The 17,118-nt window shown below is 41.6% G+C and overlaps 1 protein-coding gene across 4 annotated transcripts in view; it reads right to left on the reverse strand.

The window, feature by feature from the left end:
* The window catches only part of TDP1 (tyrosyl-DNA phosphodiesterase 1), an 88,747-nt gene that overhangs the window by 22,906 nt on the left and 48,723 nt on the right, over positions 1 to 17,118 (reverse strand). For all 4 annotated transcript variants that reach the window (XM_073241989.1, XM_073241987.1, XM_073241988.1 and 1 more), the window contains one exon: positions 3,956 to 4,058. In XM_073241989.1, the coding sequence (XP_073098090.1) occupies positions 3,956 to 4,058 (103 nt within the window). The remainder of the gene's footprint in view (positions 1 to 3,955; positions 4,059 to 17,118) is intronic.

Genomic DNA, 17,118 nt, shown 5'->3' on the forward strand with positions numbered 1-17,118 from the left:
GACCGACTTGTAGTCTACAAAGATATTCTGGCAGCAAGGTGGAGAGCAGCTCTGAGGAGGCCCAGGGAAGCAGGTGGGAGGTATTGTAGCAGGAGTTAACATGCCCTAAATGCAGTGGCAGCAGGGATGGCCAGAAGCCTCACATTATCAAGCAGCATTAAGGAGATATTAAGTAGCATGAAGCACCAAATTAAAATAAACGGACATGGAGGAGGAGTCAGAGATGGCTTTCTACACTCTGAGCCAGCACAGTGGGTGAACGGTAAACAGTGATCAATGATCAGATTTATATAATAGTATGATTTAAGTGATTAAGATGGTGATTTGGGGATATCTGCAAGGTCCTAATCCTCAGGTACCTTTTGAACTATATATATTATAGTTATATATTAAATATTAATTTATTTAAATATATATTATATTAATTAAATATGTATATTAAATTATAACAATAACTGGAGATATATTTTAAGATTCAAATTCTCTGAAAATTGGCTGAGGACACCACTAACCCCTCTTAAGAAATGGATGGCCTTCTACTATCCACATGGGACAAGATCCAGCCCCAGAGTATCCTGCTTGTCAGTATCCTTTGGAACAGGATTCCAACGTCAAGGCCTGGGACCCGCCCCCAGCCCCTTCCCAGGCACGTGCAACTGTGGATGGCTTCTAAAGATAACACTCACTAGTGCCTCTGCTGGAAGCCTCACCTTCCCTGATGCTGGGCTAAACCCACACTCATCTTTCAAGACTCAGGTCAATGTCACCTCCTTCAAGCAGCCCTACCCGATTCCCTGAGTTGGATCACACACTCCCATCTTCTCAGAGACTTTACGTCCTGAGCACTTCGTTCCGGAGCTGTCTTCAAATGCTGTAATAACCTCTGTCTGTTCCCTTAACTTACCCGCAAGCTTCACGGGAACCAAGACCCCACCTCCTTCCTCCTCAGGTGGAAACACCGAGTTGCTCTGCTGCAAAGTTTCTCCTTCACAAGCTAAATGTTTCATTCTGTGCTCATATAACCTCAGCAAAATGATAAATTATCTCATGGCATTGACCTTTATGTTGCCCTCAGAGTTAAAACCATAAATGTTAATTCTGTGAAGGTCAAGCACAGGTCTGCTATCCAGAAGCTTCACATAACAGTAAGTGACAAAGATGCTGTGATATAGTAGCCTAAGGTCAAAGTGTCCTTTGTTGGAAAATCCCCTGAAACCACATTACTGAGATTAATACATTGACTCACTTAGGGGTGAAACTTTCTGGCAGTATTGACCTCTGTCTAGGGGTGGCCTCCTAGCTCACAATCCCTTCTGTGAAAACAGGCCCGCTACTGGGGGTTGGCTTGGGGGAGGGAGGCATGACAGGGTCACTGTAAATGCAGAAGGGCTGGGAACTGGGCGGAGAAGCCACTGTGGTGGAGTCCCACCAGAGGCAGCAGCCCAGAGGCCGTCTCCTGCTGCGGTCCCAGGGCTGGCCTGGCTCTGCCCTTTTGAGTCTTGGCTGATCCGCTCTTTTCCGATTCCGTGACAGTCTCCCTTTTCAAATTGCCCTCTTAGGTAAGGTCAAGCTGGTTTCTGGAAAATGCAATTAAAAGAACACAAATACCCACCTTCAGCCCTCTGGGCTTTGCTGGCTCAGGCCAGGTACCTTCCTCATGTGCCCCAGCACCCAGGTTGCACCTGGGATGTCTCTCACGGTGCCTCTGTGGCTTTTATGACCTTTTTGCATAACTTGGCTACGAGCTCCTTGGGAGGGCAAGGTCAGACACTTCTGTCTGTTCTTCACGTGCCTACTTTCAGCACCTTGCCCAAGTCACTTACAACCCACCAGCTGAGAGAATGTCTGAAGACAAGAGAGTGGCAGCTTGTGGGTTCTTACGCAGTATCCTGGAGGAAGACTGCTTTTAAAAGCACTGTTCTGAGATCTGTATCTTAGGTCTTAGACATGCTAAGGAGCTATGATTGACAGAGAAGCTGCTGTCTTCTAAGACTCTTCTAACATAGTCACTATGTCACTGCATGGCCATCATGCTTGTGGGCGTCATGCTAAGGTTTGTGGGCATAGCATAGGAGGCGTGGAAACCATTTTGCATATTCTTGCTGTTGGTCTTTATAAGTAAGTGAATGTCCATTTTTCCTAGGATGTGCTATAGTGGGGCTTCTTACTCTAAAAGTATAAAAATAAGTCTAGTGTAGGGTTAATTTGGGGATTCTAAATGATTGTGCCCATTTTTTGTTAGTGCTCCCTAATGTATAGACAGAAACAGTATTGGAGGTAAAATTCTGTAGCTTAGAAGGGTCTAGGGAACCTGGAAGTGTAATATTTCTTTCCTATCATCATTTTTGTGATGAGGGATCAGGTCAGAACAGTTAGAAATGACTAGAATTTAGGAAATGCTCACAACAAAAGCCAACCTACAATGACATGGAATTTATTCCATTACTTAAGTTATTATAAGCCTCAGTTCAAAGCTACAGTTGCTATACATATATTCATACCAAACACTGAATACCCTAGCATTGTGAATTTAGTGTTTCCCTGCAAGAAAGTTGAAAGATCATAGGAGGGACCAGTTAAGAAGACTGAGGTTTGAAGAACCTTAGGGAAGTCACATCCTTGTCTATAGGAAAAGGGGTAACAGTCCACCTACAGGGCCATGGAGGTGGAAATCTTCAGCTGTAAGCAGCATTAGGACCTCCTGTTTGACTACAGGAAAGAGAAAATGCTGGAGTCTTATGCTACTACCCTCAGGAGAGGCCTGCTAGGTAGTTTTGTAGAGAAATCTTTTGAAATGGAGAAGGAAAGGATGGATAAATATAGGCGAGGAGAAAGGGAGAGAAGAACTCTTCACATGAGCATGCCCGAGAAAAGAACCAGTGAGGGGGCTGGATGGGCGGGAAATGTTCTCCAGCAGCCTTAGGACCATGCCACATGCTTCATGGGGCCGATTCACACCTACGGACAAGGACTCGGCACCACCCCTTAGCTAAACTTTCTGGTCCAGTCCAAGTGGTTTACTATGGAGCTGCATTGTGTGGGTGTTTATCACAAACTCAACTATAGCAAGTGGCAAAAAAAACAAAAAAAAAGGGGAAGAAAAAAGCATGTGCCATCTCATTGCATGGGCAACACTGACTGCAGTCCACCAGCGGGCACAGGGGCAAGTGAGATGGGAGGTCTCAGGCCTTTGCACCTCTTGGACGGGGAATCTCTCAGGGCCAGGAGTGATTCGTGTTCAGAGAGACATATGGCTGGTATGACCCAGGGCCATGTGAAACCCTGCCACGCTGTCTGGTGTTCAGCTGCAGAAACCAAGAGCTGCTCCAAAGCTGGTGACAGGCTGGCTGTGCTGGACCTGGGAGACATGGCTTCTAGCCTAGTGTCTTCCCAGGGGCTTACGAGTGAGTCTGGTTGCACAGGTCCTCTGTGACCCCCTGAACTGCCTCTCTAGAGGGCACTGTGACCTTCCCTGCCTCTGGCTTGTGCTCCCCCCACTTCCCCACAGGGATGCCTTTCCCCCTCACCCTATATCCTAGGCATCCTTCAACCCCACAAGCCCTCCAGGTTCCAAAGGCATCCTCCAGTCACCCTGACCTAAACACATCCCACACCTGGTTGTTGACTCTTTCTTTGGTGACTCGTCACTACCTCATAATACATCTTCATGTTGTGTTTCACAATATTTATTTAAATACCATTACTGACTTTACCCAAAGCTGTATCTTCCATCTCTGATCAGGTACAGTCCCTGAGGACAGCGATCCCCCACACCCAGAAGAGTGGGCGCTGAACAGGTCCATCGGCATGGGCCAGTGGTGGAGAGCGGGCTCTGGGGCAGAACCCTGGCCCCGCTACCTCCCGCTCGGGCAGGTCATCTCGGCTAAGGGAGAGAACATAAAAACCCATTCCGCTTCACATATGACCAGTCAGGCAGTTTCAAGTGCAAACTTACAAACGCCGAAGGCAGGAAAAGGACCCCAAGTTCATAGGAGCGTATCATCAGCTGGGTGCCATTTTTCTCCAATGCTCCCCAGGCGGCCTTGGACAGATTCGCACTGCAGGGACGAGGACACAGAAAGGCTGAGTCAGGGAGGCATTTCAGTGTGGGTCAGACTTTCACAGCTGCAAGAGCAGCGGTCAAAAACACAGATAGCTGCAATCACGTCCATTCATTTTTGGCAGAGTTAAGCATTTTTGGAAATGGAATTTAAATCCTGCTGTGCTACAATCTTCAAGATTTATATAATTGCTAATTTGGGAGAATTTCACCCTCATCTGTGATTTCCCCTGAGGGCAGCTATTAAAATAATTATCCTTCCTTAGGTTTTTCTTTATTTCATGATCCTGGTGCAGCCAGGATGTCTGGTTTTGTTGTACATAAAAGTATCATTTAAGAAAAAACTGTCAACATAATCTCAAGTAGCATCTTCAGCTTTGCATTCCCTTTCCTGCCTTTTGTTTTTTGGCCAGGTAGTGCTTTCAATAGAAAGAAAACAGTTCTGAGGGACTAGATTGCTATTTGCATCCAGAAAGAAATGGTGTGTCCAAGATCATGTTTTATATGGACAAAGAATTGTGGGTATGGCTGAAAAACACTACACACAGGAGGAAAGACTCAGAACTGACCTGATGGGAGGTGCCGAGCAGAGACAACGACGCTGAGGCTTTGTCCTTGGAGACTCTGTCCTCCAGCCAATCACACAGAGAGCTCACCCAATTAATTAATGTCAACCCACTGTGGACGTTTTTTTCAGTTAGGCTCACCCAAATTCTATTTCATTTTTAGAAAACAGAGTAAATGCCTGACTTTGTGGATAACTGAACAGCTCAAGATTCATTCACTGGGGCATCAGGTATCCTTCTGAACCTAGCACTGGAAATGCTGCCATGGGAGTCGGAAAGTCAAAAAGAAACCGTTCTCAAGAAAGGTGAAAAGCATGATCTCTGTCCAGGCCAGAAGGGTTAAGAGAATCAGAGCTAAGGAAGCTCCTAGAACAACTAAGTTAACTTAAAAAGTAGAAAGAGTGTATTTACAGACCTTCCTGCCTTCTTTAACAGACCACATGAGAACAGGAAAACTTTCTTTGTTGCTCCAGGGCCATAATCATGAATATCATCATCTGTGATGTGTCACAAAAATATAAAACGCAGAGGAAATGGAAAGCTGACAGTAAAGTGGTATCACGACTCTAGGAAAGCACTTTTCTTTAATAATCCAAGAGGACAGCTTGCTTTTAGGTCTCTCGTATGTTAGTAAAATAAGGTGACCTCCTGGGCAAGAACAGTATAAATTGCAAAACCAACCAGTGAGCTTGAGGTGGAGGCAGTCTTTCCCGTGAGTATTTTCTCCACTTTCCTAATAACTCCCTTGACTTGGCGTTATCTTAGCACCACAGGCCAGAGGTACTTTCTGGAAGGCTTGTTCTCCCTCTTCCTTCACTAGTCATATTCTCCTCAACATCTTAATATCTGAGAGCTTTTTCCAAGGTAAAGATCAGTGAGACCATGAGGACAATGCTTCAGATGGTTTCCTCCAAACCTCCTTTGTTTTGGCTTCTAACAGACTTCTAAGCATCTGGAACATTAAACTCTATCCTGAACAATGAGACTGAAAGTTACTTGTAGGCTGTCTAGGCGATAAATGAATATTCCTTGAAATAGTATCTTTAATAATTTTTTTGCCTCTGAACACTGTGGATCACTGATACCCAGGGCATCCAGACATGGAGTATGTACTTCCAAGCACCAACTGCTATGTGTGTGTGGGGGGGTGTGGACGGGCATCTACAAGTGTCTTTTGTGAAGCACAGTGACACCACAGGGTTGCTTATGACAGGCTTTTTTGCTCCCCAAACTCCAAAGGAGTTCTGGCTTCTTCTCTCCCCCATTCAGGACCCACGTCCACTGCCTGTCCGGGCCTCTTGCTGTGGCTACTGCCACTACTGGAGCTCATTCCCACCATTTTATTCCTTCTGCCCTCATTATTCCATTTTTTCTTGTCTCCTGTTGGACTGAGCTGCTCTCTGCCCCCAGCGCTTTGGTTTATTTTGCTGTATTTGCTGGGTGTTGAATTTTGCCTCACTACCAAAGAGGGCTGGGGTTTTAATTAACTTTGCATTCTTTTGGGTATGGAACACTTCTGTAAGTTGGAGAATTCCAGAGGGTGGATCCTGGATGTCTAAAATGTCCCCCAAAACTCTGCCCAGACCACTAATAAAGGAATGTTGAAAAACAATGATTTCTGGGGGGATGGAGGTGTATGGCAGTCATGGGTCACCTGGAGAAACAGGACCACAAGTGTGTATGTGTACACATAAAATACGTAATACATATGAATTTACAGAAATATGGCTTATGTAACTGCGGTAGATGGTAACGCAGTCTCTGTAATGCTGCTGTCTTTGTGTGATGCTGGGGTTCAAGTCTGTGGGACAGGCAGGGAAGGATGTACAGCAGGGGAAGGCAACAAGCTGGAACGGCAAGCAATAAGCTGAAGCCACAAGCACAGACTAAACCCATGTCAGCTCATGTTGCCTCTGGCATAGGGGCTGTGGGTATCCTGCATAAGCTGGGCCACAGAGCTACACACACACGTGGCAAGGCCCAGGGGTTAGAGAAACTGAGGACAGAGAGGGGGCAGCAGTTACAGGGCCAGGTGCCGCCTCATGCCAACAAGGTGAGCCAGCCCAAAGTGATGTGTGGGATGCTGCTAATTCGCATCCACCTTCCAAATCTCCAACAAGAATCTCCTTTGGGGTGCATCCTAACCAGAAACATGCAAGAAAGGGAATTTTGGAAAGTGTAGTTCAACCTAGGCATGCTACACATTACAAAACCACCAAGTGGGGGATGTTTATTTCCTGAGCCCCCAACTAAGCTGATCAATGGCCAGTTATTCAGAGATCTGTTAATTTGAGCTCTCAGTCCACAGTATGGAAATCTTAAAAAAGCTCAAGCCTTTAACAGCAAATTTAAAATTATGTATAACAACATGTTCCTATAGGATAGCTCAGTTAAGTATCGGAATGCCACCTCAGGTACATGGAGAAGGCAGGCAGGCCAATGCTGAGAAAATGATGCCTGGACCCCCATTCTAGAGAGAGGATTTTGTCCAGGTTTCCCCACTCATGGCAACACCCAAAGGCACTCCTTTTCTTCTTGGGCCTTAGTTTGTCTCTAAGACATGGGGTTTTGGCCAAGAAGGCCAGAAATGTCTTCCCAGATAATAGTCTACAATGACTAAGGGCATTTGTGTTCACATCTAACTAGATAGCTCTCTTCCACCTACATATTCTGATCACAAAGATAAAATCTGTGAGTTTTTCACTGGGAGCTCACCACTGAGGGGTTTTTATTTGCATGTTTACGATAAAGTGTTGGGGAAACAGTCACACAAGAAAGGAAAAAGGGGCAATGACATGGTCTCTGAGCCAGCCCTGCTACATGCTTCTTATAAATCTAGAACTTGGCAACAGTGGTAGCCCATCTGCCATCTCCAAGCCTAGCCTGCGCACCTGTTGGAGCAGCTGACTGAGTTTACCTAGGATTCTGTTAGAAGGCGTACAAATCCCCAAGGATGCGTGCTGTTATGGGAACATGTGTCCACTGATGAAACACTTCTTTCATCGTTAGTACTTAGCAATCCAGGCAGCAGCTGCACAGAGCACCGAGACGGCTAGCGGACTGAGCCTTCAGTCACGTGTCCCAGACGGCCGTGGGCGGGGGTGGCAGACACTTGCAGACAGATGCAGTCAACAGAATGCTGACGGTGGACAGGAGAGAAGACCCCCAGCAGCAGGGGTGATGAGGGAAAATGATTAGCTAATGCCGCTGTCACCCATCCTAAAACCCTGTGGCAGCAGTATGTCTCTTCCACCCCCTGCACCACAGTTAAGTCATCTTCCATTTTGCATTTGTTACAGGTTTTCTTAATTGCCCTTGGGCTCTTTTTTTTATGTATTGGAGTTTCACAAGTGAGATGTAAAGATATTCTCACTGTAAAAGATTCAAATTGTGTATAGTTATACACAAGGATACAGTCTTTAATTTTGATGGATTCTGTCAAATTTCCTTCTAAAACATCTTTCTTATTTAGACCATTACCCAGAGTATGTAAGAGATTCCTTTCTTGGATCTGAGAGGAACACAGTTGGATAGTATCTACTGAAAATTTTTGTTCATCTATTAGGCAAAATAGATTTAAATTTGATTTCTGATTACTAGTGGTACTAGTAATTACTAGTGCATTACTACTGATACTAGTTCAGTACTTTTAACCATATTTATTGGACATCTATGTTTCTTAATTCTGTGAATTACATTTTAAAATTATGTTCTTTTTTTACTGATACACAATATGCACTAGTTTCCTATTGCTGCTCTAACAAACTGCCACAAATTTAGAGGCTTAAAATTACACAAACTTGTTATTATCTTACACTCTTGGACATCAGAAGTTTGAAATGGGTCGTACTGAGTCAAAATAAAGATGTTGGCAGGGTTGTAGTCTTCTGAAGGCTCTATGAAACAACTGATTTCCTTGCCTTTTCCATGTTTTAGAGGTCACCTGCATTCCTTAGCTTGTGTCTCCATTTCTTCATCTTCAAGGTCAACAAGACTGGCCAAGTCCTTTTCACCCTTGACTTCTCCCCCTTCCGCTGATAAGTACCTTTGTGATTATGTTGGGCCCTCGCAGATAATCTCCCCATTTTTAAGATCAGCTGAATAGCAAACATAATTCCATCTGCTGCCTTAATATTCCTTTGCTATGTCATGTGACATACTCTCACACAGGATTAGGAAAAGGACATCTTTGAGGAGCCATTTTTCTGCCTATCACACCATGCTTTTCACACATATTATAATCACATTGTAAGTATTCTCCCAGTTTCTTAAAGTTGTTCATGAAAATCTATAGAGGTCAGAGGTCTTTCTTGCTTGCATTTTCCTTTTTTGGGGGGAGGGAAGAGTTATCTAAATTGCATTTTTTTTCTTTTACAAGCTTCTGAGTGTGAGAGATCTTGTTTAGAAAGGCCTTCCTTCTCCATCCCCCAAATAGTGTCTTTTGATGAGCTGTATTTCTAAAATATTCTCGTAGTCAGAAAAATCTATCAATTTTTTCTTTAATGGTCAAGTACATTCTGTGTCCCATCAGCTAGATCTCTGCCTGCTCCAAGGTCTTGAGGATATTCTTGTTCTTCAGAGTTTTCGTTTTATAGTTTTAGCTTTCTTTCTTAGGCCTATTATCCATCTGAAATTAAAATTTTGACCTGAGATAGGCCAAGGTTTGTTTATTCTGCATAGATATCCAACTGCTTGACCACCATTTATTGAAAAGAATGTCCTTTCTCCATTGAATGTCACTGGTGCCTTTGTCAAAAATCTTTGATTAGTTATTTCTGTACTTCATTCTGTCCCATTGATTAATTTATCCATTCTTATGCCAATATCACAGTCTGTGATTTTATAGCAAGTCTTTAAATTAGGTACTATAAGTGTTCTGGTTCAAAACCACCTTGGCTATTTTATGTCCTTTGCATACACATGCAAATTTTGGAATCAGCTGTTCTGCAAAGTTGTCTTGCCTATTCTAAATACCTTGCATTTTCCAAATACATTTTAGAATCAGCTTCATCTTTTCTTTTTTTACAACAAACCGCAGGGATTTTGATTGGGATTCCAATGAACTCTACCAATTTGGAAGCATCTGATACCTTAATATTGAATCTTCTAATCCATGAATATGCTATATTCTCAATGTACTCAGTTCTTGCAACAGTGTTTTATGTGTAGTTGGTTTACACATCTTTTATTAAATTTCTAGGTATTTAGTGCTTTTGACTATATTTTATTTAAACCCATTGGACTCTGTAAATTCACAACCATGCCATCTGCAAATAGAGGTAAGTTCTACTTCTTCCTTTATAATCTTTATGCTTTTAATTTTTATTTCTTTACTTACTACACTGGCTATGACCTCCAGTACAGCACTATAATGAATCTCATTTAGTCTTCAATCTATTATGTCATTTCAATAAGGCTTCTCCCCACAGAATTGTACTGAAATTACTCAAAGTCACAGAAATCCTCCATGTTGCCATATCCAATGGAAACTTCTCTGGCTTCAACTTATGCAACCTCTTAGCAGCATATGACTCTTACTATCTCCCCACCCCACGTCACACACCACTCAGATTTTCCCCTGATTTCTATGTAACTTAGGTTTTCTTTCTAATTTCAACATCTTTGGTCACTTATTTTCTTCTAACTGATCTCTTAATATTGGAATCCCAGGAATCTGTCCTGGTCCATGTCAAGATATTAACATAAACATTGGTTCCAGGCTCTTGAAGAGATTGACAGAAACATTAAATCTATCTGGAGGTACAGAGGTCCACTTGGACTAGACAGGATTCTTATAACTAAAGCCTTAATAAAAAAACACTTATAAAGTAATCCTGATCTATCATGTGCAAAAGTCAACAGAAAATAGGATTAGATTTCCAAAAACCTCGTAAGTGATCAATTAGACAGTAATTTAAAGATAAATTTAAATGATGTGAGAGTAAAATACAAAAGAAATCATGAAGAAAAAACCAAATTCGACAATAGCAGCTAACAGGGTGTGCCGACTACGCACGAGACATTGTTTTATTCCCTTTATGTATTCTGTTAATCTTCATTCTAAACAATCAGATATCTTATTTACAATAACCAAGATATGGAAGCAACCTAATTATCCACTGATAGATGAATAGACAAAGAAGATGTGGTATATGTATACAACGGTGTATCACTCAGCCATAAGAAAGAAAGAAATCTTACCGTTTATGACAACATGAATGGACCTGGAGGGTATTATGCTAAGTGAAAAAAGTCAGAGAAAGACAAATACCACGTGATTTCACTTATATGTGGAATCTAAAACATAAAACAAACAAGTAGACTCATAAACACAGGTAACAGTCTGTTGGTTACCATTGGGGAGATGCGTGAAATAGGTGAAGGGTATATAGTGGTACAAACTTCAAAATATAAATTAGTCACAGGGATGGAAGTATAGCATAGAGACTACAGCCAATAATAGTGCAATATCCTTGGTGTCATGGTAATTACATTCACTGTGGTGAGCATTTACTAATGTATGTAATTGTCAAGTTACTATGCTGTACATCTGAAACCAATATAGTACTATATAACTATATTTCACTAACACTTTTTAAAAAACTATCAGATTTCTGTACCATTATCATCCTCATTTAACCAATGAGAAAACAGAAGTTAAGTAATTTGCCCATGGCTTCACAATTTCTAAGGGGCAGAGCAAGAATCTGAGTCAGGCAGCCTGACTCTAGTCTAAGCTCTAAACCATGAAACATCCTTCATTTCAAAGTAAATCACAGTCATTGAAATGAAATCACAGTCCAAAGTAAAAATCACAGTCATTGAAATGAAAAGCTCAACTGGTGAACAAAAGAATGCTTTAGTCACAGCTGAAAACAAAAATAATGAACTACATGAGATACTTGAAGAAATTAGGTAAATGCAACTGAGAGGGACAGTGATGTTAAATAAGATACTGAGGATTGAATGGGTCTAACACATTTGATGATAGCTGCTAAAGGGGAATTAAGAAGGCTGAGTCAATATGCTAAGAGACAATATGAGTGATTTTAGAGAACTGTTGAAAAATCAGATCTTCAGATTGAAAAGGTACAACAAAGCCTGCTAAGACTAAATAAAAATAAATCCACACCTATAGATCCATTGTAGTAAAGCTACAGAACACCAAAGATTGAGAAAAATCTTAAAAGCTGGCAGAGAAGACAGGTTTCCTATAAAGGAGCAACAATTTCAACAATGGAGATTTATCAAAAGCCAATGGAAAAAATTCTTCAAAGGGGAAAAAATAACTGTCAACTTAGAATTTTAAATTCAATTAAATTGTCACTCAAAAATGAGGGCAAAAATAAAGTCTGCTTTTAAAAAACAGATCAGATTGCTTATTACCAGTGAGAGGGCGTCAGTGAAATAACTAAAAGAGATATAGTTCAGGAAGGAAAACTGAATTCATTTGAAAGGACAGGCTTGCAGGAAGAAAAGCCAGCAAAAGGAATTAGAAAACCTCTGGATAACTCTAAACCACAGCTGACTGTAAAATAACAATTAATTTTGAAGGCCTAAAAACAAGATGGAACAAAAATCCTTGGGAGCAGCAACATGTGGGGTTAATTGGAATTAGAATTCTACACTTCTTGGCTGTTTCAGAAGAAGAAAAGCTGATTAACTTTAGATTCTTAACCAACAGAATTTTAGGTTTCAGGTTAGATATACTTTTTACCTTGACAGAGAAAATGGAATGAAGAGAACTTGATGAATCCAACAGAAGTGAGAAAAAGGAGATGAAACAAAGAAAAACAATGGAAACAGATCATAAAATCATAGAAAATTAGATAAACTGACATCGAAGGCAAATGCAGTCACCTACTGAAATGGAGATGATCAGATTAGTTACAAGAGACATGCTTAAAAAGGATAGCATTTTAAAAGACAAAAGACTTTTTAGATACAACACTAAAAGCACAATCCATGCAAGAAAAAAACTGCTAAGTTAGATTCATTAAAAACTTCTGCTCTGCAAATAAAACTGTTAAGAGAATGAAAAGAAATGCCACAGAATGGGAGAAAATCTTTGCCAAACACATACCTCATAAAGGGCTATTACCAAAAATATACAAAGAACTCTTAAAACTCACTGAGAAAATGAGCAACCTGATGAAAAAATTGTCAAAGGACCTTAACAGATCTCACCAAAGATATACAGATAGCAAATAAACATAAGAAGAGATGCTCCACATTGCTCGTCAATATGGAATTGCAACTTAAAATAGCAATGAGATACCACTATGCACCTGTTAGGATGGCCCAGGTCCAAAATGCAGACAAGTGCTGGTGAGGATGTGAAGCTATCTCACTTTGGCTAGGGGCATGCAAAATGCCCAGTCACTCTGGAAGACAGTTTGGCAGTTTCTTATAACTAAATATACCCGACTGTACAACCCAGCAATTATATTCCTTAATATTTACCCAATGGAGCTGAAAGCTTATGTCCACATAAAAAACCTGCGGCTTTATTTATAACTATCAAAACTTGGAAGCCACCAAAAGGTCCTTCAGTAGGTGAATGGCCAGCAAGCTGTACATCCAGACAATGGACTATTTATTCAGCATTAAAAAGAAATGAGCTATGAAGCCATGAAAAGACATGGGGGAAACAAATTCATATTACTAAGTGAAAGGAAGCAATCTGAAAAGGTTATGTAATGTATGATTCCAGCTATGTGACACTCTGAAAAAGGCTAAACTATAAACACAGTAAAAAGATAGTAGTTGCCAGGGGTTGGGTGTGGGGGATGAATAAGCAGATTTCAGAGGATTTCTAGGGCAATTAAACTATTCTTTATAGTAACATAATGGTAGATACATGTCATTCTACTTTTGTTACACTCCAAAGAACGTACAACACCAAGAGTGAACCTCAAACTATGGACTTTAGTTAATAATGACATATCAGTATTGGCTCAAATAACAATGTTCCAAATGTCCCACAAGGATGCAAGATGCTAACAAAGGGAAGGGTGAGGGATGATGGGGGTATGATGGACTCGGTTTTTCTGGAATCCGAAACTGCTTTGGAGAGCTCATCAGTTAAAAAAAGTAAACTATTAATACACGTGAAAAAAGGACAAGGGCCTAAATTATTTGTAATTTTAATTTAATCCCAATAAAAATACCATTATTTCATTTCCCCAGAGCAAGACAAGTTTATTATTGAATTTATATGGAAGAATATATAGCCAGGAAAACCTATCAAAAAGAGAAAGGGGAGAAAAGCTGGATCCACACAAAACCTTGACAAAGTTTGGAACTCAGGTTCCCTTTGCTGTATCTTCTTTCTGATGTAATGAGTGAATTGCCTACATCCTCAGCTTCCTTTTCCTCCATTTCTCCCTCTTCAATTACAAGTAGTCTGACTTCCACTCAGTATTCTTTTGTCCTTGCCAATGGTTTATTTAACGCAAGTTCACTGTAGGAGTTTCACAAGGCGAAAGCATACAGGATAATGTCCCTTACGAAGCCAATGAAGAATTTCTGCGCTCCAAATCAGGGATAGATCAAATCACACTATTGTTCCAGGCAAGGGGAGATGGAAGGAATGAAGTCCAAATTCAGCTGAAGTGGACCTTTTAAGAGTTGGTACTCAGGAGACATGGCTTAGCCAACTGAGAGAGGCCATCCTGCTGCCAGCACGGAAGTGGAAGTCCCTTGTGGCCAGAGCCCACTGCTAGGGAAAGGGGCACAGCATGATGGGTGGGCGAGACCACTGCTCTGCTTTTGCCTCTGCCAATAAAGGAGTCACCTTCACTGTGGCAGGAGCCAATCGCCCCAAGGTCTTCAGAGAGCTATTTTAGATCAGCAAAGAGTTGCCTTCCCCAGACAACACTCCCGGATAGAACTCACAAACTCTCAGGATTTATAGTCTAAATGTTCCCTTGCCCTAGTTGCTTCTTCATATGTTTTTTTTCTCAGATGAAAATTTTTTTTAAATTGTCATTGATACACAATCTTACGAAGGTTTCACATGAGCAACATTGTGGTTTCAACATTCACCCATTCACCCATATTATCAAGTCCCCCCCACCCCATTGCAATCACTGTCCATCAGTGTATTAAGATGCTATGGAGTCATTACTTCCCTTCCCCGTGCTGTGCTGCCTTCCTCGTGACCCCGCTATATTGTGAATGCTAATTACAATGCCCCTTAATCTGCTTCTCCCTCCCTCCCCAGCCCCTTTCCTTTGGTAACTGCTAGTCCCTTCTTGGAATCTGCGAGTCTGCTGCTGTTTTGTTCCTTCAGTTTTGCCTTGTTATACTCCACAAATGAGGGAAATCATTTGGTACCTGTCTTTCTCCACCTGGTCTATTTCACTGAGCATATAACACCCTTTAGATTCATCCATGTTGTTGCAAATGGTAGGACTTTTCTTTTTATGGCTGAATAATATTCCATTGTGTATATGGACCACATCTTCTTTATCCATTCATCTACTTATGGTCAATTAGGTTGTTTCCATATCTTGGCTATTGTAAATCGTGCTGCAATAAACATAGGGGTGCATCTGTCTTTTTAATCAGGGATCTTGTTTTTTTCAGGTAAATTCTGCTCAATATTCTTAACTGCCAGACCCAGTGGTCTTTCATATTCCTTCTTCTTCTAGGCCAGTGGTGCTCAACTGGGGTGATTTTGTCCCTAGGGGACCTTTGACAATGTCTGAGACATTTTTCACTGTCACAACTGGAGAGTGGAATACTACTAGCATCTAATGAGTAGAGGCAAGGGACGCCGCTGAACACCCAACAATGCACAAAACAGTCCCCATAACAAAGAGGGATATGGCCCCAAGTGTCAACCATGCCCTGCTTGAGAAGCCCTGCTCTACCCTCTTGGCTGCACCAGTATGATTTTCTCCACTTTCTTTGCATCTCTCTTCCTTGACTCTCCAATGCTATTCTGGTTCTCTCCCAGCTCTCTGATTCAGCTTCTTTCTCTTCGGTTGCCCTTCCCACCCTGAACCCTCTAAATTTATGCTGCATCCTTGGCTCCTTCTATTGCCCTCTTCTCTTCCTTGGGGGCTTTCCTGCTCTCCAGTTACACCATTACTTCAATAAGGATGACCTGTAGAGTCCCAGATTTCTCCACCTTTGGCCTCTCACCAAATAACTGCTACTCCAACCATAAACTGGATTTCTCTATGGGGAAGTCATATCATTGCCCCAAACCCAGTACTCCCAAAACAGAACCTATCAGCATGCTTTTCCCTCTGAAAACCAGCTCTGCCCTGAATTCCCTTTTGTCCCAATCTCATTCAGTCTGGCACAAAAAGCTCAGGCATTCTGGACTTGTCTACTCCATAGGTAACTATGTACAGCACATTGCCAAGCTGTCTATTTTACCTGTGTTAACATCCTCTTTCTGTTTTTTTCCAGTAAAATCTATCTCTCAGTTCAGCCCCTTTCACCCTTGCCTGTGGATTCAAACAGATGGCCAGTCTCTGGTTTTTCATTCTATACGCTTCTCCAGTGCCTCTCAGAGTATCACCGCATCCTTTCTACTTAAGTGTAAAGTAAATTCCAGAGCCTGGCTTTGGGACCCTCCTCAGTCTGACCAAGTCTATGCTTTTCAATCTTATTTCCCGTTATGACTTTCTCTGACTCTTCCACACTTAACTGAATTAGCAGATTGCCTCCACATCTTTGCAGACATTTTCTTGTTCATGATGCCTTCCACCCTACCCACTCCTGTGGGTATCTGAACCCTCCTCCTCCCCCCACAAACCACATCTCTTTCAAGAAGCTGTCCGTGGCTATTCCAGCCCACAGATGTCTGCCAACTGAATCCTGCAGATGTTATGTAGGCAAGAAACATGTAATTAATTCAAGAAAAGAGACTAATACAACAAAGGCTTAAAAGATACAATTTATTAAAACTATTTTGTTCATTACGATTAGAGAATTAAAAACTTAAAAATCCCAAAATCTAGAGAAAAGCCCACTTATTGACCATTAAGCACAAAAGGCATAGTAGGGTAGTGGGCCAGAGCAGAATCTGAACTCACCTGCATTTTGGTCATAGTTAGTGCTAACACTGTATATCTTCAGGTTCCATATTTGTAAAATATGGAAATGTACCTGCCTCGAACGTGACATGCAGACTACATGAGATAAGATGTACAAAGTCCTTGGCACACAGACAATGCTTAATAGATGTTAGCTATTACCATTGTCAACAGTGAGCTAAATTTATGGGAGGTGACTCTGGTTCTCCTTTCTAGCGTGACTCACAAGGAATGGAATTCTCCAGAAGGCAGATTCATCCAGGCTTCTGAATCTTAGAAAGTTCTGACAGTAGAAGGTTCTCAAAATTATTCACCAGATTACTTATACTGATTTCATAATCCTGGCGCAAGTTCCCGAGGTAGAGATATAGTGAGCTTTTTAATTTTGTAAATGAAGTCAAGAGGATTTTGGTCCTCTTGATATAGATATACATCCTCA

Source organism: Manis javanica, chromosome 8 (assembly GCF_040802235.1).
Source record: "Manis javanica isolate MJ-LG chromosome 8, MJ_LKY, whole genome shotgun sequence".
In the NCBI taxonomy this organism is placed as follows: Eukaryota; Metazoa; Chordata; class Mammalia; order Pholidota; family Manidae; genus Manis; species Manis javanica.